This window comes from Callionymus lyra, chromosome 18, assembly GCF_982586985.1.
Source record: "Callionymus lyra chromosome 18, fCalLyr1.hap1.1, whole genome shotgun sequence".
Taxonomy (NCBI): domain Eukaryota; kingdom Metazoa; phylum Chordata; class Actinopteri; order Syngnathiformes; family Callionymidae; genus Callionymus; species Callionymus lyra.
In genome coordinates this window covers 7769518-7795963 of record NC_141835.1, presented here as the reverse complement: position 1 = coordinate 7795963, position 26446 = coordinate 7769518, and the positions used below count along the sequence as shown (strand labels likewise).

The 26446-nt window shown below is 42.4% G+C and overlaps 1 protein-coding gene across 3 annotated transcripts in view; it reads left to right on the top strand.

Annotated features, from left to right (window-relative positions):
- The window catches only part of arid1b (AT-rich interaction domain 1B), a 269267-nt gene that overhangs the window by 82202 nt on the left and 160619 nt on the right, over nucleotides 1-26446 (top strand). For 2 of the 3 annotated variants that reach the window (XM_087780582.1, XM_087780580.1), the window contains exons 3-4: nucleotides 6972-7139; nucleotides 24175-24273. In XM_087780582.1, coding sequence (XP_087636708.1) covers nucleotides 6972-7139; nucleotides 24175-24273 — 267 coding nt within the window. The remainder of the gene's footprint in view (nucleotides 1-6971; nucleotides 7140-24174; nucleotides 24274-26446) is intronic. The other variant, XM_087780581.1, reaches the window with a different exon arrangement.

Here is a 26446-nt window from a genome sequence, read left to right as displayed (position 1 = left end):
GTTGTTAATGGTTTAATTATGGTTGTAAATGGTTATAATAAAGTTGTTAATGGTTAAATTATGGTTTAAATGGTTATAATAAACTATTAACAACTTTATTATAACCATTTACAACCATAATTCAACTACTAACAACTTTATTATAACCATTTACAACCATAATTCAACTACTAACAACTTTATTATAACCATTTACAACCATAATTCAACTACTAACAACTTTATTATAACCATTTACAACCATAATTCAACTACTAACAACTTTATTATAACCATTTACAACCATAATTCAACTACTAACAACTTTATTATAACCATTTACAACCATAATTCAACTACTAACAACTTTATTATAACCATTTACAACCATAATTCAACTATTAAAAACTTTATTTCAACAATTTTCAAATGTACTAAAGCTATTTATACCTTTAGTATAACAATTTGCAACCATAATTCAACTATTAACAACTTTATTATAACCATTTGCAAACATAATGACACCATTAAAGACTTAACAATTTTCTACTGTAATCTTTAAAATCTTCAACTATAATCTCACAATTTCTCTCTGATATGTTTGAGATTGTAAAGAAGTTTTTACTATTATTTCTGCTCTTTATTCCTGCTTTTCTTATATTCCTGAACCTAATATTGACTTTAAACTCATGTTATGTTTTAACGGACTCGGACCACCGTCTCGTGTCGTTGCCAACGATATGTTTGACTCTCCAGAAGCGAGAAGTCGTCGCCCGTCGGTTGAACGGAGCGAACATTTCGTCACACTTCATAAATACCTGCTGCTCAGGTGAAGAGCAGAAGCTGCGCCGGAGCATAAATAGAAGCTCGGAGACGCCTTTCATCGGCGCGTTCATCTCCTGTGATGTGTTTGGAAAGTGACGCAAACACGAGCCGCCGAATTAGAAGGATTTGTTTGTCGGTCTTACTTTGACAAATCTTCTCGCAGACGCCGGGGATGGAGTTCACATGTGTTTGCGGGGGGGAAGTGTGTCGTCCCTCCTCCTCATCCTCGGTGTGTGTGTGTGTGTGTGTGTGTGTGTGTGTGACTGGCAGTAATGAATCCAGCGGCGCTGTTGGCATGAGCAGGGCCATGCTATTAACCTCTCTGCCAGCTCCACTGATCTCACCCTGTCTGTCTGTCTCATCGGCCTAATGACACACTCACACACACACACACACACACACACACACACACACACACACACCAACCTGTCCCGTCCAATCATTTTCCTATTCAAGTGAAAAAAGTATTTTGTCCTATCATCACGACTCACTGTGTCAAAACGCTTGTGACAACGAGTCCTTTTTTTTTTCTTCTTCTTGTTCTTCTTGTTCTCGCCCACTCAAAGGGAGCAACTCTTCAAAAAAAAGAAAAAACTCTTCATTCATTCATCTCCTCTTCAGCCCGGGTTATCTGGCTAATGACGGCCCCTAAACTTAAAAAAAAAAGGTGTCGTTCCCGGGGATCCCTGATAGCTCTAGAGCTCTTCTGTTCGACTTTAAGTCCAGTAGCTTCGAGGGCTAATCGACCGCCGGAGCGAACGGTTTCGAGTTTTGACACCTGTGGCGGTGATTGACAGGTCTCTGCTTCTCTTTTTTTTTTTTAATTTCATCTCTCGATCCTCGTTCACCACATCCTTTCTTTTCTTTCTTTTTCCCCCGTCGCTCCGTCTCCTACTTTTGAAGGAACTAGTTCCTGAGAAGTCACCGCTTTCTGTTTGTGTCTGTCCTTGAAAAATTGTTTTTTTTAATATATAAATTTGAGCTTTTATTTTAAATTTTGGTGTTATCTCACCGGAGCCTCCTTTCTTTTAAATTTTTTTGAATGGATGGATAAATAAATGGATAGATAGATATATGACAAATAGATGGATAGACTGTTGGCTGGATTCATGGATGAGTTAATGAATGGATGGATGGATGGATGGATGGATGGATGGATGGATGGATGGATGGATATATGGATATATGGATAAATTAATGGATGAATTCATGAATTGATGTTTGATGGATTCATGGATGAATGAATGGGTGGATAGATGGTGGATGGATGTATATATGATGACACATGGATGGATTCATAGAACAATGGATGGATGGATAAATGATGGATACATGGATAGATAAATGGATGAATGAATAGATGGATGGATGGAAATATGATGAATAATTGGATGGATTATTTAATGAATAAATGAATGGATGCATAATTGGATAAATGGATGCGTGGATGGATAGAAATATGATGGATGGATGGATGGATACATGGATGGCAAAATGATGGAGGGATGAATGGATAAATTAATGGATGGATGGCAATATGATGGATGGATGGATGGATGGATCGATGGATGGATATATGATGAATAAATGGATGGATTCATGTATAACTCATCCCAATGAAGGGATGAATAGACAAATGGATGGAGAGATGAATGGATGGATAGAGACATGGATGGAGGGATGATTGGATGGATAGACACATGGATGGAGGGATGAATGGAGGGATGGATAGACACATTGATGGAGGGATGAATGGATGGATAGACACATGGATGGAGGGATGAATGGATGGATAGACACATGGATGGAGGAATGAATGGATGGATAGACACATGGATGGAGGAATGAATGGAGGGATGGATAGACACATTGATGGAGGGATGAATGGATGGATAGACACATGGATGGAGGGATGAATAAATGGATAGACACATGGATGGAGGGATGAACGGATGGAGGAATGAATGGATGGATAGACACATGGATGGAGGGATGAATAAATGGATAGACACATGGATGGAGGGATGAACGGATGGAGGAATGAATGGATGGATAGACACATGGATGGAGGGATGAATAAATGGATAGACACATGGATGGAGGGATGAACGGATAGAGGAATGAATGGATGGATGGATACATGGATTGAGGGATGAATGGATGGATAGACACATGGATGGAGGGATGAATGGATGGAGGAATGAATGGATGGATAGACACATGGATGGAGGGATGAATAAATGGATAGACACATGGATGGAGGGATGAACGGATGGAGGAATGAATGGATGGATAGACACATGGATGGAGGGATGAATAAATGGATAGACACATGGATGGAGGGATGAACGGATGGAGGAATGAATGGATGGATGGATACATGGATTGAGGGATGAATGGATGGATAGACACATGGATGGAGGGATGAATGGATGGATAGACACATGGATGGAGGGATGAATGGATGGATAGACTCATGGATGGAGGGATGAATGGATGGATAGACACATGGATGGAGGGATTAACGGATGGAGGAATGAATGGATGGATAGACACATGGATGGAGGGATGAATAAATGGATAGACACATGGATGGAGGGATGAACGGATGGAGGAATGAATGGATGGATGGATACATGGATTGAGGGATGAATGGATGGATAGACACATGGATGGAGGGATGAATGGATGGATAGACACATGGATGGAGGGATGAATGGATGGATAGACACATGGATGGAGGGATGAATGGATGGATAGACTCATGGATGGAGGGATGAATGGATGGATAGACTCATGGATTGAGGGATGAATGGATGGATAGTCACATGGATGGAGGGATGAATGGATGGATAGACTCATGGATGGAGGGATGAATGGATGGATAGACACATGGATGGAGGGATGAATGGATGGATAGTCACATGGATGGATGGAGGAATAAATGGAGGGATGAATGGATGGATAGACACATGGATGGAGGAATGAATGGATGGATAGACACATGGATGGAGGGATGAATAAATGGATAGACACATGGATGGAGGGATGAACGGATGGAGGAATGAATGGATGGATAGACACATGGATGGAGGGATGAATAAATGGATAGACACATGGATGGAGGGATGAACGGGTGGAGGAATGAATGGATGGATGGATACATGGATTGAGGGATGAATGGATGGATAGACACATGGATGGAGGGATGAATGGATGGATAGACACATGGATGGAGGGATGAATGGATGGATAGACACATGGATGGAGGGATGAATGGATGGATAGACTCATGGATGGAGGGATGAATGGATGGATAGACTCATGGATTGAGGGATGAATGGATGGATAGACACATGGATGGAGGGATGAATGGATGGATAGTCACATGGATGGATGGAGGAATAAATGGAGGGATGAATGGATGGATAGACACATGGATGGAGGAATGAATGGATGGATAGACACATGGATGGAGGGATGAATAAATGGATAGACACATGGATGGAGGGATGAATGGATGGAGGAATGAATGGATGGATAGACACATGGATGGAGGGATGAATAAATGGATAGACACATGGATGGAGGGATGAACGGATGGAGGAATGAATGGATGGATGGATACATGGATTGAGGGATGAATGGATGGATAGACACATGGATGGAGGAATGAATGGATGGATGGATACATGGATGGAGGAATGAATGGATGGATTCATACATGGATTGAGGGATGAATGGATGGATAGACACATGGATGGAGGAATGAATGGATGGATGGATACATGGATTGAGGGATGAATGGATGGATAGACTCATGGATTGAGGGATGAATGGATGGATAGACACATGGATGGATGGAGGAATAAATGGAGGGATGAATGGACTCCACTTACTTCCCCAGTTTGATTAAAGCAGTGGTGAGTCTTACTCACGGAGCAACAGTCGTAAATGTTGTTTAATAGACTGATAAATTGGCAGTCGCGTCGAAGGGAAAACCTGGCAGCGGATTCCTCGCGGAGCCGAACGCACCTGCCTGCCGTCTGCAGCCATATCAAACACGGAGAAAAAGGATTAAGACTACATTTGTGCGGCTGCCAGCTTGTCACGCCGCCTGTTCCCACTTCCTCTCCTCCGTAACCGCCTTGTAATGCGGCGCCGAACAACTTGGCGGCGGCCTCGGCTCGTGAGCCCCTAACGGCGCCGGGTTCATCCTGGTGTCCCCTCATTAGGGTAACGGTCCAGGACTCACTTCGCAGTTATCTCTCCGGCACTACCTCGTCGCATCCGGAGATAATGTAGCGGCGAAGGTTTGGCAAGAGACGGAGGAGTAAGAAAAAAAGAAAGAGTTCCTGGCGGCGAGTTCATTAGCCGGCGGACCGACGGGAGACGGCGGTCGCGGTCTGAGCTAAAATTAAGATCTCGGCGCTGAGGGACCATCAGATTAATTAAGAAATGGATCACGGCCCAGTTTTCCTCGGCCGGCGGTGGATGTTGTTGCTTCTTCCCAGAATCTCTGGATCGTTCCTCCACGGTGTCAGATTGACGTCTTCTTCACCTGCGTCCTCCAGGTTTTTTAATTGCACCTGGAAACATCTCAGAAGGCCTGAAGTTCAGGGTCCTTGAAGGGGAAACTGGCGTGTTTTCGGTTCATTTCAAGGTCCTTTTTGAAAAGTTTCAAGTTGATTTTTGGCAACATTTTAATTTGATTTGACAACATCTTACATATTCAGAAAGAAAGAAAAAAATCTTCTTTTCTTCAAAAAGTTTCACAATTTTGATTGGTTCAATATTTTTGTTTTATTTTAATAAAAACCTGATTTATGCCTCCACATTATACGTGTTCCGAATATTCCAAAAAATTATTTCTGTTTGTTTTAAACGGCGTCGCAGTGACAGCCAATGAAAAAAAAATCAAACCCTCGTAGGAGCCAAGGTCTGATGCACTAGCATACCAACTCAATTTAATAAGATTTATGTAGTACTTTTTCGTAGTTAAATAACCATGAAGCTTAACTTAACAATCCGCAAAACACAATAGATAACAATTTTTTGTAATAACTTTACACACTTTTGTTCAACATTCAGAAAAAAAAACTTTTCAGACAAAATTTCATAATTTGATTCACTTTTTTTGCAACATTGGACAAATTTAATTGTACTAATTATCTATTACTAGCAGCTTAAGTACTACAAAGTAGCCTTTGCCGGGGATTTTTATAAGACATCACGAAAAATCTAAAAAATTCTGAGGTGGCTAAAAATACAGCAAACAAAATTGAGGACTTGCAACTTTTAAAAAGGCTTTAACTTGGTTAATGTTTGAGCTACAGATCCACTATTTCGTTTAAAACCTACCTTGGAATGGGTCGCAGAAAATTGGCGCAAATTCCCACCCCTTAGAAAATGAGTTTCTGTTTCAGTATGAAATTACATGAAACATACTGATAACAAAACCCAAAAGAAGCTTTTAAAAGTAATATTCTGTCAACTAGCAAAGGTGACCCAGAAGCGGAGGATAATAAGCTACAAAAGACGGTTTAATAATTACACATAAATACAATGTTACAAACAAAACGTCCACAAGAAGGCGTCAAAGGTTGAGAGTCAAAATCTCAGTTTTTACGAGTCCACTTGAAAAAACTGAAGTCCAAGAAAACCAAAGCAAGGGTGGCTGCAAGGCGCGAGATCCACTACAAAAACAGAAACAAAGGCTCAATTTAAACCCGGAACTCACCAAATGACAGGAAAAAAACAGTCAGGAGATTAAAGTCTAAGATGAAAAGTAGGTTCAGGCGAACTACTGAGGGGTTTAAAGGTGGTCCAGAGAAAAAGTGCCGAATCAGGCCGCAAGTAGACTCTGTGCAGCACCACTGACCGGCCTGATGGTCCGTGGATCTTGCCAAGCACCGACCTCACCGACTGTCAAGATAACGAAAAAACCCAGGAAATGAGTATACAAAATAAAAGCCCCAGGAAGGGAACCATGACCCATTCAACCAAAATCTGAATAAATCATGGGGTTGCTAGTCGATAACCTTTTACCGCCCCGTGGCTGCAGCTAGGGGTACCTTACGGGGTCACGATAAACCGGAGATGGAGTACGTCTTCCTTGCGTTATTTAATTGGTATTTTCATAAAATAACAAGGCTTGTATCTTTCAGCAGGTGGCGCCGTACGGCCAACAGGGGATCGGAGGCTATAGCCAGCAGCAGCAGCAGCAGCAGCAGCAGCAACAAGCGTCTGGACAACAAGGAACCCCGTCCTACTTCAGCCCGCAAGGCCAGACCCAGAACCCTTATCTCCCGCCGCGGCCTCCGCCACAGCAGCAGGTAACAACAAATCTATAAAATCTATGAAAGACTTTGAACCCGGCGTGTAAATAAGTTTGCATAAATACATCCCCTCCAGATGAATATTCAGATCCGTATCAACCATAACAAGGGTAATGAAATTAAAACAGGCGAGCGGCTCATATCCTAATATTTTATTCATGCTCCCGGTCTTGAGGGAAAACTCTTTTTTTTTTTTTCTTTTTAACTGTTTTAGTTGTCAGGCACGCCGACGTCGTAACCTCTGTGGATCTTTCATTTTCAACACACAAAAACATCATTTTTTTAACAGTCCTTCCCAACGCTTATGTTCTTTAACCTTCCGGTGCATATTCACGCCGTTAATTCGAGAAGGAAGTATAGCTGCTGGATTTACAGTCTTTTCACAACAATAACGTTGCTGCTGTAAGTACCGAGTTTTTGACTCTGATTACTAGAAGAAAATCCACTTTACAAGTTGTTTGGTGTGATTGCTTCAATCACAGGGTTTCGCTCCTTTCGGTTGATCAGGTGTGTTGAGAAAACTTGGCTCTCGGTCACGACGTACGTTGGATAATCACGACGACGCCGGAACCCATAGCGTCGGGGGCCACGCCGCCCTTAATCATGGAGCAATCAAGGCGGTCCTGGCGTCGCACCCTAGGCTACTAATCAACGTTAAGATGTAGAGTCGAGCGAGGTGGTCTTTTTTTCAACAAGACCGCACGCCATCGGGGCGTCGCTAGAGACGGACCTGCACCTTATAGCAGCACGACAGTAGGTGTTAGGACAGTGTAAATGCTGTCGTGAAAACTGAAGCGTCAGCGTCCCTTAAAAGGCTTGTTTAATCTCGGCTGAGGTGGGGGGGTTTTCGGGCCCAGACCAAGTTCATTTGGGTGCCCGGACCCCCAGTGGGAACCATTAAGGGCACCAGAACTGGAACCTGAAACGCCTGGTCCCGGTCCAGGGTCTTTTTTCCCTAAAAGTCCTGACCAGTTAAAAAAATGAATCTGTTTTTCAACACTGATGGAAATGAATGCAACAGTCGTCTCCGACCCAATTATTGGTTTACTGCAAAAAGTTTTTATAGTAGTACTGCTTTAACCTATCGTGATCATCGTCCAGTCACACCTGACCCGCTCTACCACGTCCTTGAACCTCATTGGTCGCTTTATCTACTGTTTCTTCCTGGTCCAAAGTACAAATGATGTATTTTTTAATAATTTATTCGTTTTTCTATAAATACAACATTTCATTTAAAGAATCTTTTTAATGAAATGATGAATAAAGAAACAATTTAACTTATTTTTAAATGACGTTGATGTTGGATATTTGAAAAATTAAAATTTGAGAAAAATTAATCATATTTTTTAAATGATTTACTTAAACCCTTAAAAGAATTTGGCCATAATCAAATAAAAATAAACATTTAAATATTTGTTGTGTCATCATGTTTACCTTAAAGATGATTCGATTTTTGAAAAATGAAATAAATATTTTAATTAATGACTAGAAATTAAACATATTTTACAAATGAATAGTAGAAAAAGTTTTTCACTCATTGTTTGAATCTTCTTCTCCTTCATTAAATAAACATCTTTTTTATTGAAATTACTGAAGTTTTACCTAAAAGTTCTTGATTTTAAAGTTTACTTTTTTTTTAATATAATACAGTCACTAAAGTTTGATGAACTGTATTATTATTATTATTATTTTTAAAGAAAACAGAGGTTTAGTTTATTTAAAATCGTTACATTTTGGATATTTAAATAAATACTGTAATGAATTAATATAAAATGTAACATATTTTTATTAGAACTGGAGGATTTTTGTTTTTGTTTTTGTTGTTGTTGTGTATCAGTCTCTCTCTCTCTTGACTGATTGTGTGTCTTTGTATACGTGTGTCTTTGTGTACGTGTGTCTTTGTGTGCGCCTGTCTTTGTGTACGTGTGTCTTTGTGTACGTGTGTATTTGTGTACGTGTGTCTTTGTGTATGTGTGTCTTTTTGTACGCCTGTCTTTGTGTACGTGTGTACGTGTGTCTTTGTGTGCGCCTGTCTTTGTGTACGTGTGTCTTTGTGTACGTGTGTATTTGTGTACGTGTGTCTTTGTGTATGTGTGTCTTTTTGTACGCCTGTCTTTGTGTACGTGTGTCTTTGTGTACGTGTGTCTTTGTGTACGTGTGTATTTGTGTACGCGTGTCTTTGTGTACGTGTGTCTTTGTGTACGTGTGTATTTGTGTACGTGTGTCTTTGTTTACGCCTGTCTTTGTGTACGTGTGTATTTGTGTACGTGTGTCTTTGTGTACGTGTGTATTTGTGTATGCCTGTCTTTGTGTACGCCTGTCTTTGTGTACGTGTGTATTTGTGTACGCCTGTCTTTGTGTACGTGTGTATTTGTGTACACCTGTCTTTGTGTACGTGTGTATTTGTGTACGTGTGTCTTTGTGTATGCCTGTCTTTGTGTACGCCTGTCTTTGTGTACGTGTGTATTTGTTTACGTGTGTATTTGTGTACGCCTGTCTTTGTGTACGTGTGTATTTGTGTACGTGTGTCTTTGTGTACGTGTGTATTTGTGTACGTGTGTCTTTGTGTACGCCTGTCTTTGTGTACGTGTGTCTTTCTGTACGTGTGTATTTGTGTACGGGTGTCTTTGTGTACGCCTGTCTTTGTATACGTGTGTCTTTGTGTACGTGTGTCTTTGTGTACGTGTGTATTTGTGTACGTGTGTCTTTGTGTACGCCTGTCTTTGTGTACGTGTGTCTTTCTCTACGTGTGTATTTGTGTACGGGTGTCTTTGTGTACGCCTGTCTTTGTATACGTGTGTCTTTGTGTACGTGTGTCTTTGTGTACGTGTGTCTTTGTGTACGCCTGTCTTTGTATACATGTGTCTTTGTGTACGTGTGTCTTTGTGTACGCCTGTCTTTGTATACGTGTGACTTTGTGTATGCCTGTCTTTGTGTACGTGTGTCTTTGTGTATGCCTGTCTTTGTGTACGTGTGTATTTGTGTACGCCTGTCTTTGTGTACGTGTGTAATTGTGTACCTGTGTCTTTGTGTATGCCTGTCTTTGTGTACGCCTGTCTTTGTGTACGTGTGTATTTGTGTACGCCTGTCTTTGTGTACGTGTGTATTTGTGTACGCCTGTCTTTGTGTACGTGTGTATTTGTGTACGTGTGTCTTTGTGTATGCCTGTCTTTGTGTACGCCTGTCTTTGTGTACGTGTGTCTTTGTGTACGTGTGTATTTGTGTACGCCTGTCTTTGTGTACGTGTGTCTTTGTGTACGTGTGTATTTGTGTACGTGTGTATTTGTGTACGTGTGTATTTGTGTACGTGTGTCTTTGTGTACGTGTGTCTTTGTGTACGTGTGTATTTGTTTACGTGTGTATTTGTGTACGCCTGTCTTTGTGTACGTGTGTCTTTGTGTACGTGTGTCTTTGTGTACGTGTGTATTTGTGTACGCCTGTCTTTGTGTACGTGTGTCTTTGTGTACGTGTGTATTTGTGTACGTGTGTATTTGTGTACGTGTGTATTTGTGTACGTGTGTCTTTGTGTACGTGTGTCTTTGTGTACGTGTGTATTTGTTTACGTGTGTATTTGTGTACGCCTGTCTTTGTGTACGTGTGTCTTTGTGTACGTGTGTATTTGTGTACGTGTGTATTTGTGTACGTGTGTATTTGTGTACGTGTGTCTTTGTGTACGTGTGTCTTTGTGTACGTGTGTATTTGTGTACGTGTGTATTTGTGTACGTGTGTCTTTGTGTACGTGTGTCTTTGTGTACGTGTGTATTTGTTTACGTGTGTATTTGTGTACGCCTGTCTTTGTGTACGTGTGTCTTTGTGTACGTGTGTATTTGTGTACGTGTGTATTTGTGTACGTGTGTCTTTGTGTACGTGTGTATTTGTTTACGTGTGTATTTGTGTACGCCTGTCTTTGTGTACGTGTGTCTTTGTGTACGTGTGTATTTGTGTACGTGTGTATTTGTGTACGTGTGTATTTGTGTACGTGTGTCTTTGTGTGTACACACTAATCAGGCGAGTGTGTCTCGGCAATTCCGAGCCGTGAAAAGGTCAAACGGTGAACTTTGTCTGTGATTCTGAGCTGAAATGAGACATGATGTGAGCCTGGCGGAGGGGATTACACTCACACACACACACACTCACACACACACCCACACACACACCCACACACACACACACACACTCACACTCACACACACACCGCAGATCAAGGATGTCGTCGTGGATCCGACCTCTGTTTTCCGACCCCGTATCACTCCCAAGAAAGCCGAGAAGTTTCCTCTCCACTCCCATTAACCCTCGCCGGCGTCCTCCCGAGGAAACCGATCGCGCTTCCTTTCACGTCGGCTCCGTAACCCGCCGCTATTAGCTCGTCGTGCGCGGCGTCGCAGGGAAAACTTCGCCTTTTCTTTGTGTCGGATTTTACCGCCGTGACCTCGTCTGATAAGAGCGAAGCGAAGTCTGAAAGACGTCGGAATGGAATGTTTTTTGCTCCGAGATTCTGAGAATGTGTTTGAAAAAAGCGTCGTAAAATTGATGTTTTTCTTACATATGAACTGTGATGCTAAAGCTCAGTCGGTCGTAGTATCGAGGGCCATTTTTGATTACAATGCTGGCCCATTTTGGCCCACAGGCCTTAGCTTTCCGGAATATACAGAATATCGCAACATTCTGGTGTGTATTAGTGTGTGTTTGTATTACTTTGTATATTGGTGTGTATTAGTTATTAAATTTGTGTGTGTTGGTGTTTATTAGTGTGCGTATTAGTGTGTGTGTGTTGTTGTGTATTAGTGAATGTGTGTGTGTTTTTTGTGTATGTGTGTGTGTTTTTGTGTCTATTAGTGTGTGTGTTTTGGTGTTTATTAGTGTTTGTGTGTGTTGGTGTGTATTAGTGAGTGTGTGTATTAGTGTGTGTGTTGGTGTTTATTAGTAAGTTGAAAAAAGCATCGGAAAAAAGATGTTTTTCTTACATATGAACTGTGATGCTAAAGCTCAGTCGGTCGTAGTATCGAGGGCCATTTTTGATTACAATGCTGGCCCATTTTGGCCCACAGGCCTTAGCTTTCCAGAATATCGCAACATTCTGGTGTGTATTAGTGTGTGTTTGTATTACTTTGTATGTTGGTGTGTATTAGTTATTCAATTTGATGGCTTAAACATATCTGTAATTAAATTTAACAACCTTTTAAAAAAAAAAAAATGCATTAAATTGTCTATTTTATTATCAAGTGAAGGCACTTTTCTTTATCTGAGGTCGTGTCGTGGGGGCAGCAGTCGAAGAAGCCCAGGCTGTTGAACAAGTGATGTAATAAATGAATCAAAATTCTTAAAAACTGAAAATTCTGAACAAAAAAAACATATAAAAATTAATAAAATAGTAAATTTAAGCTCAACTGATCAGTAAGATGTTTTATTTGCATACTATCATTTATTTTAGTAGGTACATGATTTACACATGATTTATTTGGTATTTTTTGCAGATTAATTTTCCTCATAATATAATTTCACGACTTATTAAAATAAAAAATATATAAAATATAACAAAAATATATATATTTTTTATCCTAATGTATTAAAAATATATATTTGATCCTACTTTATTTAAATTAACTATTTTTTTGTAATTTTTGCAGATAAATTTCCTCACAATATAATTTCATGACTTCATTCAAATAAAAAATATATAAAATATAACAAAAATCTTTACTTTTACCTAATGTATAACAAAAATATATGTGATCCAACTTATTTAAATTACCTTTTTTTTGGTAATTTTTGCAGATTAATTTCCTCATAATATAATTTCATGACTTAATTAAAATAAAAAATATTTAAAATATAACAAATCTTTTTTTTTATCCTAATGTATTAAAAATATATATTTGATCCTACTTTATTTAAATTAACTATTTTTTTTTGTATTTTTTGCAGATTAATTTCCTCATAATATAATTTCACAACTTCATTAAAATAAAAAATATATAAAATATAACAAAAATCATTTTTTTTACCTAATGTATTAAAAATATATATTTGATCCAACTTTATTTAAATTAACTATTTTTGGTAATTTTTGCAGATAAACTTCCTCATAATATGTCATGACTTTATTAAAATAAAAAATATATAAAATATAACAAAAATCTTTTTTTTTTATCCTAATGTATTACAAAAATAAATGTGATCCAACTTTATTTAAATTAACTTTTTTATTTTGTAATTTTTGCAGATTAATTACCTCACAATATAATTTCATCAAAATAAAAAATATATAAAATATAACAAAAATCTTTTTTTTTATCCTAATGTATTACAAATTAATTTCATACATTTTTTGTTATTTAAAAAAATAAAAGTGCAGTTACTTATTTTAAAACCCTCATAGTGATCCTTATAGGTGAGGAACTCATTTAAAATGATCTTTTTATCATTTTTTTTTATTCATTTTTATGTAAAGAATCTACCTGTCATTCACACTTCTTCCCCCCCCGGACCCTTCTATCCTCCCATACTTTTAATCACGCCGGGTTAATTAAAAGACCGTCCTCTCTTTTTTCTGGCGCCTGCTTTTATTGCCCCCCATCGCTGTATACTTGCACACACACACACACACACACACACACACTCGAGGAAATGAGAGCTCACCTTGGCCACGGCCGAGGTGGGATGGAAGGGGAGGTCGAGGAGACGGAGGAAATGAAAGTCAGGAGGACGAGGAGATGGACGGGCGAGTGTGTGGACACTGTCCAAAGTTCAACGCCATTAATTGTCCACCATTTGTATATTAAGCCGCTGTTAATTAACGGGGTGGTTGAAAAAAAAAAGAAAAAAGAAAGGGATGGAAATAGGGGGCATATGGTGAGAGAGGGAGGGAGGGAGGGAGGGAGGTAGAGAGCGAGGGATGCTGGGCGGGGAGTGATAAGAGGGAGAGACACCCGTGAGTAAAGGTCTGTGGTAATTTGTGGAGAGGCTGCGTTAATTGTCATAACCTTTTAAATGGCAGGGTTTATCAGAGTCCTCTAAATGTCCCTCGCGCTCGTCGCCACGGCAACCCCCCCCCCAACCCACCACCCCCCCGGGGGGGGCCCTCAGATCCTCTGACGACGCTTGATAAGTTCCCGCCAAAATAAAATGAAATACAATAAAAATAAACCTCGTTTTTTTTTTGACCGACACTCGCTAATTGCTGGAAACGCTTTTTATATTTTTCGCGTGATTTATGTTCGTTGTCACGGCGATTCAAATGTTTTTTTTGTTGTTTTTTTGTTTGGAATGGTTGTAATGTTTAAGAACAAAAGCGGGGGGTCGGGTGATGATGGGGGGGGGGTGTCGGGGGGGTTTAGATGGCGTTTAGATGGCGTTTGTTCGCTACATTTGTTCCTGGATTCACAGAAGAAGAAGAAAAAAAACACAAAAGAGTCAAAGTCAAGCCGGACAACATGTTGTCATTGTTCCTGCGACGCTCGGGCCAGAAGTGTCGTGCCAGTCCGGGTGGGTGTCCTCTTTTAGGGCGAGCCAAATTAGGGGGGGACGGGGGGAGTGTGTGTGACAGGAGACGAGTGTGTGAAGTTAAAAAAAAGGGTTTGTGTGTGTGTGTGTAGAGGAATGAAAGTGTTGGCAGTGCCATCTGTGGCTAACATGGTTAGCTACATCTGACAACTTCCCCTCAGGGACGGTGTGTGTGTGTTGTTGCGTATAAGCGTGTGTGTGTGTGTTGTTGCCATATTTAGCTGTCATTGGCGTGTTTGTTTTCAAGTGCTTGGTCGCACATGTGTGTATTTGTGTGTTGGTATGTATTCGTGTTTGTAGCCATATTTAGCCTTCAGTTCACATGTTAGAGCTTTTGTCGTCGAGCGTGTTTGTCTTCAAGCTCTCGTCGCACATGTGTGTGTGTTGGTGTGTGTTAGTGAGTTAGTGGGTTTTGGTGTGTGTACATGTTTGCGTGTATTATGATGTGTTTTAGTGTGTGTGTATGTTGGTGTGTATTAGTGTGTGTTTGTGTGTCTGTTGGTGTGTATTAGTGAGTCTGTGTGTATATTAGTGTGTGTATTAGTGAGTCTGTGTGTATATTAGTGTGTATATAAGTGAGTCTGTGTGTATATTAGTGTGTGTATTAGTGAGTCTGTGTGTATATTAGTGTGTGTATTAGTGAGTCTGTGTGTATATTAGTGTGTATATTAGTGAGTCTGTGTGTATATTAGTGTGTGTATTAGTGAGTCTGTGTGTATATTAGTGTGCGTATTAGTGTGCATGTTGGTGCGTATTAGTGTGTGTTGGTGTGTTGTGTATGTGTGTTGGTGTGTATTAGTGAGTCTCTGTGTGTATTAGTGTGTATGTTGGTGTGTATTAGTGAGTATTGTGTGTGTGTGTTGGTGTTTATTAGTGAGTATGTGTCTGTGTCTTGGTATGTGTATTAGTTTGTGTGTGTTGGTGTGTATTAGTGAGTGTTTGTATTACTTTGTGTGTTGGTGTGTATCAGTAAGTCAATTTGTGTGTGTGTTGGTGTCTATTAGTGAGTGTTTGTATTACTTTGTGTGTCAGTGTGTATTAGTGTGTGTGTGTGTGTTGTTTATAAGTGTTTGTGTGTCAGTGTGTATTAGTGTGTGTGTGTTGTGTATAAGTGTTTGTGTTTATTAGTGAATGTGTGTGTGTGTGTGTCTTGGTGTTTATTAGTGTGTGTCTGTTGGTGTTTTTTACTTAGTGTGTGTTGGTGTGTATTAGTGAGTGTGTGTATAAGTGTGTGTGTTGGTGTGTATTAGTAAGTGTGTGTTGGTGTGCATTAGTGAGTGTGTAAGTGTGGGTGTATTAGTTTTTGTGTGTATTAGCGAATGTGTTTGTGTAGCCATATTAAGCTGTTCAGCTCACATGCTAGAGCTGTTGTGTTAGTCTGTGTTTGTTTTCAAGTACTCGGTCGCACACGTGTGTGTGTGTGTGTGTGTGTGTGTGCGTGTGTGTACATGTGTGTACGTGTCTCATCGACTTCAATCTTAAAGCGACAACAGCAGCAGCGTAAATGGGAGCCATTAAGATTTGACGACACACACTCAGCGTATATACAAACATACGCACAAGCAGCCATTTCCACTGTAGCTGCTGTGATGATAATAACACACTGTGGCCTCACTCGCCCGCTCACTCACTCACTCACTCACTCGCTCGCCCACTCACTCACACACACACACACTCACTCACTCACTCACTCACTCGCTCGCCCACTCACTCACACACACACACACTCACTCACTCACTCACTCACTCACTCGCCCACTCACTCACTAACTCACTCACTCGCTCACTCACTCACTCACTCACTCACTCACTCACTCACTCACTCACTCACTCACTCACTCACTCACTCACTCACTCACTCACTCGCCCACTCACTCACTCACTCACTCACTCACTCGCCCACTCACTCACTTACTCACTCACTCACTCACTCACTCACTCACTGCATCGATATTCGATAGTACTGTATCGATATTTGATAGTACTGTATCGATATTTGATAGTACTGTATCGATATTCGATAGTACTGTATCGATATTTGATAGTACTGTATCGATATTTGATAGTACTGTATCGATATTCGATAGTACTGTATCGATATTCGATATTACTGTATCGATATTTGATAGTACTGTATCGATGTTCAATAGTACTGTATAGATATTAAGTAGTAAAAGTACTACTGTATTGCAATACTGTGTAACGTATCGTCAGAAATGTATCGTGATAAGTATCGTAATGCCAGACTTTTACCAGTACGCAGCCCTACTTGATACTTAAATATTCAATACGTGATACCATTTTACAAGGATAAAATTAAAGACGTAACACGTATTTTTATTAACATGAAAAATAAAAATCAACCTATTGAAAAGAGCCAATAAATATTCGTATTTTAACAAAGTTGTACAAATAGAAAGCACAACTACGACAGCAAGTTTAAGGTCAGAGGTCGTGAAAAAAGTAGTCCGACGGTATTGATACTTTTTTTTGAAAACCAGTATCTGGACATAACATTTTTTGTATCAATACTTTTTTTGACCTTCAACACTTCTCAAGGGCCACAAATGGCCCCTGGTTTTAATGCAGTTGACTTTAATCCTCTTGTGCCGTGGGAGGAAACCAGAGTTCCTGCAGTGACTCGGTACAAACTCGCCGTGAAGTTCAAATTGGTCGTCGACGCTCTCCCGGCGGACGAAAACTTCCTCTGACCTTGTTGTGTTTGGATTTTCAGTGTGTGTGTGTGTGTGTGTGTGTGTGTGTGTGTGTGTGTGTGTGTGTGTGTCGCGTCAACCTCTCGCACAAACACCAGCAATTAAGCTTAATTTTTAATGAATATTAATGGCATTAGCGTCAGATTCGGGGCTTGATGTGCATCTGCCAACGTGGAGGAGGAGGGATTCATTTTGGGGGTCGTAAGGGGGGAGAGAGGGGGGAGGGGGGAGGTAAAGGGGGGAGGGTATTGATCATGGGTGAGTTAAACAGAAAGGTGACCGGGTCGAGGGGTTAGTTCTGCAGGAAGTGACACATTAAATCACAGGGGTGTCAAACTGGTCCAGAAAAGGGCCGAGACGGTGCAGGTTTTGGATCCAACCAGTCAAGCACATATAGTATGAACCAATCAGGCGCCTGAAGACAGTAATCAATTGATTGTCAGTCAGGTGTTGCTTTTATAAGCCGACACCTGATTGGTTAACTCATGTGTGCTTGACTGGTTGGAACAAAAACCTGCATCGTCTCGGCCCTTCTCTGGATCAGTTACACACCCCTGCGAAAATGAATGATCGTGACGAGACGATGGTCGGCGAACGCTACGATCCAGACGAGGGGAGTCGGGGGCAGATGGGGAGCAGGGTTGATTTTTCCCAACTTTCACCCAAATATTCAGCTCCCGGGACACTCGCGTCTCCGCGTCTCCGTATATTACAGCACTTCCCGCAGCACATCTATTCAATCACATCTAATATTACACCGGCTCTCCACGCAGCTGTCTAATAGCATTTAACTCACGGTTTGATTCCCGCGCTCCCTCGTGTACTTCAAACGCTCGCTTTCAATATCCTCCGTTCGTTCCTCCTATGCCGAGATGAAGTCTTTTTTCTTTTTTTTTCAAGTGTGTGTGTGTGTGTGTGCGCGTGTCTCCGCGTGTCTCCGCATGCGTGCGAGACAGGATTAGCCGTGGCCTCGGGCTTAAGGTATGGAGTGGTGTGTATTTTAGCAGCTTCTAAATTAGCTGGGAAATGGGATTTTGAGACAATGGAGTGGAAAAAAAGGAAAGAAAAAAAGACTCAAATGAAAGGATGCACTCGCAGCCCTCGCCTGTGATGCTGCGTCTCTCGCTTTTTCTCGTCTCCCTTTAACTTTTTCCTCCCTCGTCCTGCGTCAACTCCAGCCTCCCCCCCTCGTCCTCACCCGCCTCCCCCCCTTCATCCTCACCCGCCTCCCCCCTCGTCCTCACCCGCCTCCCCCCCTTCATACTCACCCGCCCCCCCTTCGTCCTCAACCGCCTCCCCCCCTTCATACTCACCCGCCTCCCCCCTGCGTCCTCACCCGCCTCCCCCCTTCATCCTCACCCGCCTCCCCCCTTCATCCTCACCCGCCTCCCCCCTCATCCTCACCCGCCTCCCCCCTTCATCCTCACCCGCCTCCCCCCTCATCCTCACCCGCCTCCCCCCTTCATCCTCACCTGCCTCCCCCCTTCATCCTCACCCGCCTCCCCCCTCATCCTCACCCGCCTCCCCCCTTCATCCTCACCCGCCTCCCCCCTTCGTCCTCACCCGCCTCCCCCCTGTGTCCTCACCCGCCTCCCCCCTTCGTCCTAACCCGCCTCCCCCCTTCATACTCACCCTCGTCCTCACCCGCCTCCCCCCCTTCGTCTTCACCCGCCTCCCCCCTTCAGCCTCACCCGCCTCCCCCCTTCATCCTCACCCGCCTCCCCCCTTCATACTCACCCTCGTCCTCACCCGCCTCCCTCCTTTCGTCTTCACCCGCCTCCCCCCTTCAGCCTCACCCGCCTCCCCCCTTCATCCTCACCCGCCTCCCCCCTACATACTCACCCTCGTCCTCACCCGCCTCCTCCCTTCATACTCACCCTTGTCCTCACCCGCCTCCCCCCCTTCGTCTTCACCCGCCATCCCTCTTCAGCCTCACCCGCCTCCCCCCTTCATACTCACCCTCGTCCTCACCCGCCTCCTCCCTTCATACTCACCCTCGTCCTCACCCGCCTCCCCCCCTTCGTCTTCACCCGCCATCCCTCTTCAGTCTCACCCGCCTCCCCCCTACATACTCACCCTCGTCCTCACCCGCCTCCTCCCTTCATACTTACCCTAGTCCTCACCCACCTCCCCCCCTTCGTCTTCACCCGCCATCCCTCTTCAGCCTCACCCGCCTCCCCCCTTCATACTCACCCCCCCCTTCATCCTCACCCGCCTCCCCCCTTCATCCTCACCGCCTCCCCCTTCATACTCACCCTCGTCCTCACCCGCCTCCCCCCCTTCGTCTTCACTCGCCATCCCTCTTCAGCCTCACCCGCCTCCCCCCTTCATACTCACCCCCCCCCTTCATCCTCACCCGCCTCCCCCCTTCATCCTCACCCGCCTCCCCCCCTTTGTCTTCACCCGCCATCCCTCTTCAGCCTCACCCGCCTCCCCCCTTCATACTCACCCCCCCCTTCATCCTCACCCGCCTCCCCCCTTCCCCGCTCTCTGCCCATATTAGAAATGACAGCGATGATGTAAGAATGCGAGTGTAAACAGTAATACGAGGGATAACCTCACTTTGACCCATTTAAAAGGGACCCCCACTCACACACACACACACACACTCACACACACATACACACACACACCCCCCCACACACACACACACACAGTTGTCGGTCCGAGAGTAAACATTGTGTTAGTAGCCGCGATCTGTCAACATCAGCGTTTGTGTCTTCGCCCCGGGCGTTTATTTACTGTCCAGTTTCTGTTGCCGGCTAAGAAGAACCTCCTGGTAATACACGCTCAAAAATTCCGATGCTCCAATTGTAGAGATTGTTGGATGACGCTAATTAGCTGTTAGCATTTAGCATACGCACGAGCTCTGTCAATTAATAGCTCAACAATTATTGTTTATACTTAAAAGTTAGACTAATGTGAAAACCTTTCTATCTTAGATGTAATTACTTTATAAAGTTCTCCCACGTATGGAATCTGGGCGAACGAGAGGTTACGAGAGGCGAGTCCATTATGACGTAATAATGGACTTCACTCCTACTCCTCCAGCCAGCTGTGATCACGCCTGCTTTGTTTATACAACGAGTCCCTTCAGAGGCGGAGACTTCTGGGATTTATGACGCACCGTGACAATCCTTGAATTTTGATCAATCACAACAGAGTGGGTGTGGTTATGGTAAACAAGATTGAATCTCCAGAAAAACAGTGTTTTCAGTGGGCGGGGCTTAAGATCATTTTTTTATGTTAATATTAAAAAACAATAGAGAGTTTTGTACAAACATTAACATACTGATGATACAATATAGTCCAACATCTGTTTAAGACGCACTTAAATCAACACATTAGTTTAACTTTAACACTTTTTTTAAATATCTGTTTTTTGAAAAAGTAAAACAAATGCACAGGAAATGTTTTTATCTTCACTGTTTTCTGTTAACTTTGTAATTTCTCTTTAATTAATTCATCTTTAAAGTTGTCTGTTTTATGCATTTTCTTCTACTTTGTCCTTTACTGAGGTTCAAAAAATAGCTGAAAATTAGATTTATATATCACTGAAAATTGTCTTTACACCTCAATTACACGCAATTGAACGCACACATCACCCACAAATGACACCTTTTACTCACCCTTGGCACGTCCAGAACTGTAAAGACATTGTTGAATCCTTTCAAAAAGCCTGTTCAAAATGATCGGCTGTTCATGTCTGGATCAAAATCACCTTCACCCCTTTTCCGAGCTCCTCGAAGTTAGTGCTGCTTTGGCAGAGGATCATTCAAACAATGTTCAACCTTTACTAACAGCCCTTAAGTACTCCACTTCATACTTTATCCGCTCTTTAGTGATGCCTTCACTTTTTGGTTGGGTTTTCTTTCTCCTTACTGTCCTCATCCTTGAGCTTGTAATGAGATTTTTTTTTAAATACCCTTTTGATTCCTCCATTCGGTTCGAGCACATCCTACGTAAAAGAGCAGTGGCTTTTTGAAAAAGGTGTTTGACACCGGTCGACTGTATCCTCTCGTCCTTAGTCATGGCAAGATCTATCGGGATGACGATGAAGTCGTAACTGCTTCCTTTTTTCTTTTTTTTTTGAAACCCAAATAAGTCCAAACATCAACGTTGAAGGCTCCTGGTGTCGACTGTATCCTCTCGTCCTCAGTCATTGAGGTGCTAATGCCATTTGATCCCGCCCCTTCAAATTCAGTTCGGGCACTTCCTACATAATGGGCGTCAAAGAGCAGTGGCTTTTTGCAAAAGGTGTTTGACGACGGTCGACTGTATCCTCTGGTCCTTAGTCATAACAGGATCTATCGGGATGATGATGAAGTCGTAACTGCTTTCATTTGTTTAGTTTTGAAACCGAAATATGTCCAAACATCAACGTTCAAGGCTGCTGGTGTCGATTGTATCCTCTCGTCCTCAGTCATTGGGGTGCTAATGCCATTTGATCCCGCCCCTTCAAATTCAGTTCGGGCACTTCCTACGTAATGGGCGTCAAAGCAGTGGCTTTTTGCAAAAGGTGTTTGACGACGGTGGACTGTATCCTCTCGTCCTTAGTCATGGCAAGATCTATCGGGATAACGATGAAGTCGTAACTGTTTTCATTTGTTTAGTTTAAAAATCAAAATATGTCCAAACATCAACGTTCAAGGCTGCTGGTGTCGACTGTATCCTCTCGTCCTTAGTCATGGCAAGATATATTTGGATGAGGATGAAGTCGCAACTGCTTTTATTTGTTTTGAAATATCACACATTTGGACAATTCAGGGTCATCAGCGAATGTGTAAACTCTAACATAGAAGTTCCAAAACCATGGAAGTTAAATAAAGCTACGACTCTTAGCTACGAACCCTTCAGCGCTAAAGGAAGTCACACCTTTCGTTCGGTTCAACACGGGATCACGGCGTCCCTCGAAAATGAATCCCGACCACCAATTTGTACGCACGAGCGGCCATATGTGTAAACGCTCACAATCGTGAATCCACAGTGTTTTAATCAGCGTGTCACCTCCATTATCGGACTTCATTACAAGCGCTAACAATTTCAGACGAACCCCTCCAAAAAAAAACGATTCAGACGAAAAGCTTTTTGAAACATTTTTTTTTTTTTTTTTTTAAACGACTGCCGTGGAGAATTTAATTGGCCGATGATTAAAACGTGAATTTGAAGGAGCGTCTCTTGGGCATTTAAGGTCATCACATTACCATCTCTTAATAATGGATGGATGAATACATTAACTTTTGGCTCCTTCGCTATCTCGGCGCCGGCTGAATGTATTTAAGACCAACTTTAGAGCAACTTTGCAGGAATGATTGGCTTTTTTTTCTCCCTTTTTTTTTTTTGTTGCTTCTAGCATAAGCTTCAAATTGAGCAGACGTATAATTCCAAACCACAAACAAATCAATCCACTTTGTGTTTCCTCCGATAAAGGATAATCTCCACATCCTGTTGCCAACGCATCAGGCTCTTGACGTGAGATCTCCAGCTGGGTTTGGCCCGATCGGTTATTGCTAATCCTTCCACTCCGAAGCTACTTAACAAGTCGGCATTGTGCGGCAGACGCTCGACGCCGCGCGGGAACGACCTCGCCGTGAATGGAAAAGAAAGGGGGAGACGGAGGTGGAGATGGCGGAGAGAGGGAGAGTTCAACACCTCTGACAATGGAGGGAAAATTGGTTTACACTAGATAGGCTTGTGATTACACGTCGGCGCGAAAACGACTCCGACAACGGCGCGTGTTTGTGTGGAAAGGCCGTCGCGCCGCGAGATTGTGTTCCGACAGAATCCCCCGATATTTTGGGGGGTGTGTCAAGTGTCGCGTTTCATTCCCGTTATCATTCGTGGAGGGAGATGAATTGGGATCGTTTGTCACGCCTTGGCATTAGTGGGAAGTTAATGTTGGCGGCGGTGGGGTGACGGTCACCTTTAGCTATAGAACCACATGTATTCCTGGCAGTGCTAATTTAGCAAGAGTTAGCCCTGTGTTTGTCGGATTATCTGTGTTTGAGGATTACGAAAAAAATGAAGCTATGTTAAGACCCACACAGTTTACGATCAATCCACACGAAGATGCCTTTTTATGTGTCATGGATAGACCACAAGACTGCCCGTTTCAAAAGTTGCTAGAATTGCAATATCCGCATCAACAAACTGTAGCTTTTTGATGATGTCATAGCCCCAATTAGCTACCCTAAATTTTTTAACCACAAATGTTCGCCAAACATCTTGGCATCGGATTTCTTTTCGATCTTTTCTACTATAATTCCTGCGCCGTCTTGTAATACAAGAGGATTTCAACGCATCGTACCGATAAGGTAGTAAGGCAGTAACGATACATAAGTTAAATTTGCGTCTTTCGCGATGTAATCTGTATCCCAACATCTTTTTAAACCAGGATGTCGTAGCCTTAGCTCTCCAATCTCATAGTACTCGTACTAGTAGCACACAATTGTTATTACAGAGTGGTATTTCAACTGGAACCGATTTGAGTTTACGGGAAATATTAACGCTAAATATTCAACGCTGAATTCTATTTGTATTTATTTGGTTATGTTTGAGTAACTTGGCAAGTTTTGTCGGTAGTTCACATGTATTTCAGGCTTGGCAAGTGTACTGGAAACAGCCTAAAACCATCTCTCAATCCGCATACAATGGGGTCTAATTTTAGGGGAAAGTCAAATTGGCGCATGAGGGAGGCACACTTGTAGCTCTTCTTTAACATGGTTGCCTTATCTGGGTCCTTTTTTTGTCGATTCATTCTCGTCTTTGCGTAAAAAAAATGGAAGGTACTTAATCCATTGTCTTCTCTCTTGAAGGAGGCCCAGCAGGACAACTACCCAAACCGATGTCCGGCTCCAGTCAACCCCGGCAAAGCCAACAACGAAGACGGACAGGAGCGACCCTCCAGTCTACCGGTGAGCACGAAAAACCATTGGTTCTTTTTTCCACGGCCACATACGCACACATTATTCCGAGGCAGCGTATGCACGGACACACACTCGGTCGTGCTGACAACACATCCACGCGGGGCTAACCCTTGGCATTTAGGTTGAGAGAGAAATCGTTACGCTGGCTGACTGGAGGAGTAATTGAGGGGAAAAAAAATGGCGACGCCAGATGGATCTATTTGTGGACAGACACGTCGACTTCAGTATTTTTTTTTGCCGCCGCGCTGAGCTCGATAGTTTTGTTGCAAATCATCAGAAATGGAGTGAGGACGAGTCTAAAAATGGCAACGCCCCAGATATGAGTCGTAAATCTACATTACGCCTCGAAGCTTCAGGTGCATATTACTGGTTGGCGACCGCTTGTTCCTGAAGACCTGAAGTGAAGGTGGTCCTGGTTTTACTGGTTTATGGGTTAGCACTGAGACTGAACTATGCCACAGTCGGTACTCGGCGCCAACGCACACGGTGGCATTTTGAAGTGTTTTATTCCAGTAGTTCATGGTTCTATGATCATATCGTGAGTCCTTTTAGGACACTAGGGTTCACTCACCATGGACCACCCTTCGCCCCCCCAACCATCCTTCCAAGTTGCCACCCGCTAGCTAGCACTAAGACTCTTCCGAGGCCGGTCTAGAAAATCCCACATCTGTCTTCTACTGTCGGTGTGTGGCCCTTGCTTTTTTGAGTCTAGAGCTCCTCCACGCCCCCTATTGGCCAGTCTCTCTACACTGTATTTTTGGTGGAGATACAATAGACCTCTAGAACATGGTGGTGAAGGTATCACAACCATTTGTGGAATCTCAGCTGTGTGGGACGGACAGTAAAATGTTTCGGAATTTAGCCGTTAGCATCTTCACTTCTCGTCTGACTGGAGTGAATTTTAACAAATGTTTGAATATAAAATTTATAAAATTATTAGACAAAAATTTTATGATGCTTTGAATTTGTTCTAGACCCACAAACGGCCCCAGTGACTGACTTTTATCGTACTTATCTTCAATTTTTATTCTTTAAAAAACATTTGCAAGAAGTTATAGAAGATGGGTTTTTATTTCATGATTTCAAAGTATTTTCTTTATTAGTGAATACTTTCTGAAGTGGACAAACAGGACCTTTTTTTTTTTTCTTTTTTTTTTCGACCAATTTTTAAACCCTTTCTTGTCACATTTGTGAATCATTTCAGCCAAACTTTCTTAAGTCGAATAACAGGTGCATTTTCAACATAGTTTTAAGCGATATTTCTAAAATCTTGACCGTGAGAACGTGTTTTATTTACTCATTTATCAATTTTTTTGGTTTGAAATGACATGGACTGTGTCCCAAATCGCACACTTCATCGAGTGCACTAGTTTATAGTACACATTAAGATAGTGCACGTACTTGGCCAGTGCGCACATTTCAACAGTGTCTCAAATCAAACACTACTGCTACACACTTACAGGAAATGACTCGACAGCTTCTTCTTCTTCTACTTTTTAACACTGATCGCAACGGGAAGTTGAAAAACTATGTTCGACATGTGACAGCACTTTTCGCCAATTGAAACAAGTTATTAATTTGTGTTTTATTGTGTTGTTTTGTGGTAAATTTAGTGTTTTCTAAAGACATTTAACGCCGATATCTGCTCCGAAGACGCGTCGTCAGCGACATAGCTTCAGTTTAGCGTCACTAAGATGGCGGCCATTGAGGGTGGAAAGTGTCCATCAATCCATCCACACTCAATTTTCTGGCCATTTGAGTGCTCATTGTGCACTACATTTACACGCACCGCTCATTGGGACGCACTCAAAAGTGCAGAAGTTCGACTTATAATTCCAAAAAAATATTGCAGCATCAACATGTTTCCATAAAGTCTCTCGACGTCCATGTTTGTTTTGGATCTCGTTTCATTCCGTCTTTCAAAGGCCGTAGTATTTGATTATGAACTCGTCACATCCTCGCTTCTGTTCCATAAACCACCTTCAGTTCCCGGTCCTTCAAGTGGAGTCCGGCCCTCAAAGGCGAGCCAGAAAGCACGGCTAATGCATGGAGTCGTAGCTCCTGACTGTGAATGGATACAAGGTCCTTTTTTTTCACGAGACGGATTTCTTCTCCCAGACGCTCACTGATGTTCCGACTCGGCTTTGTTTCAAAAATCAGC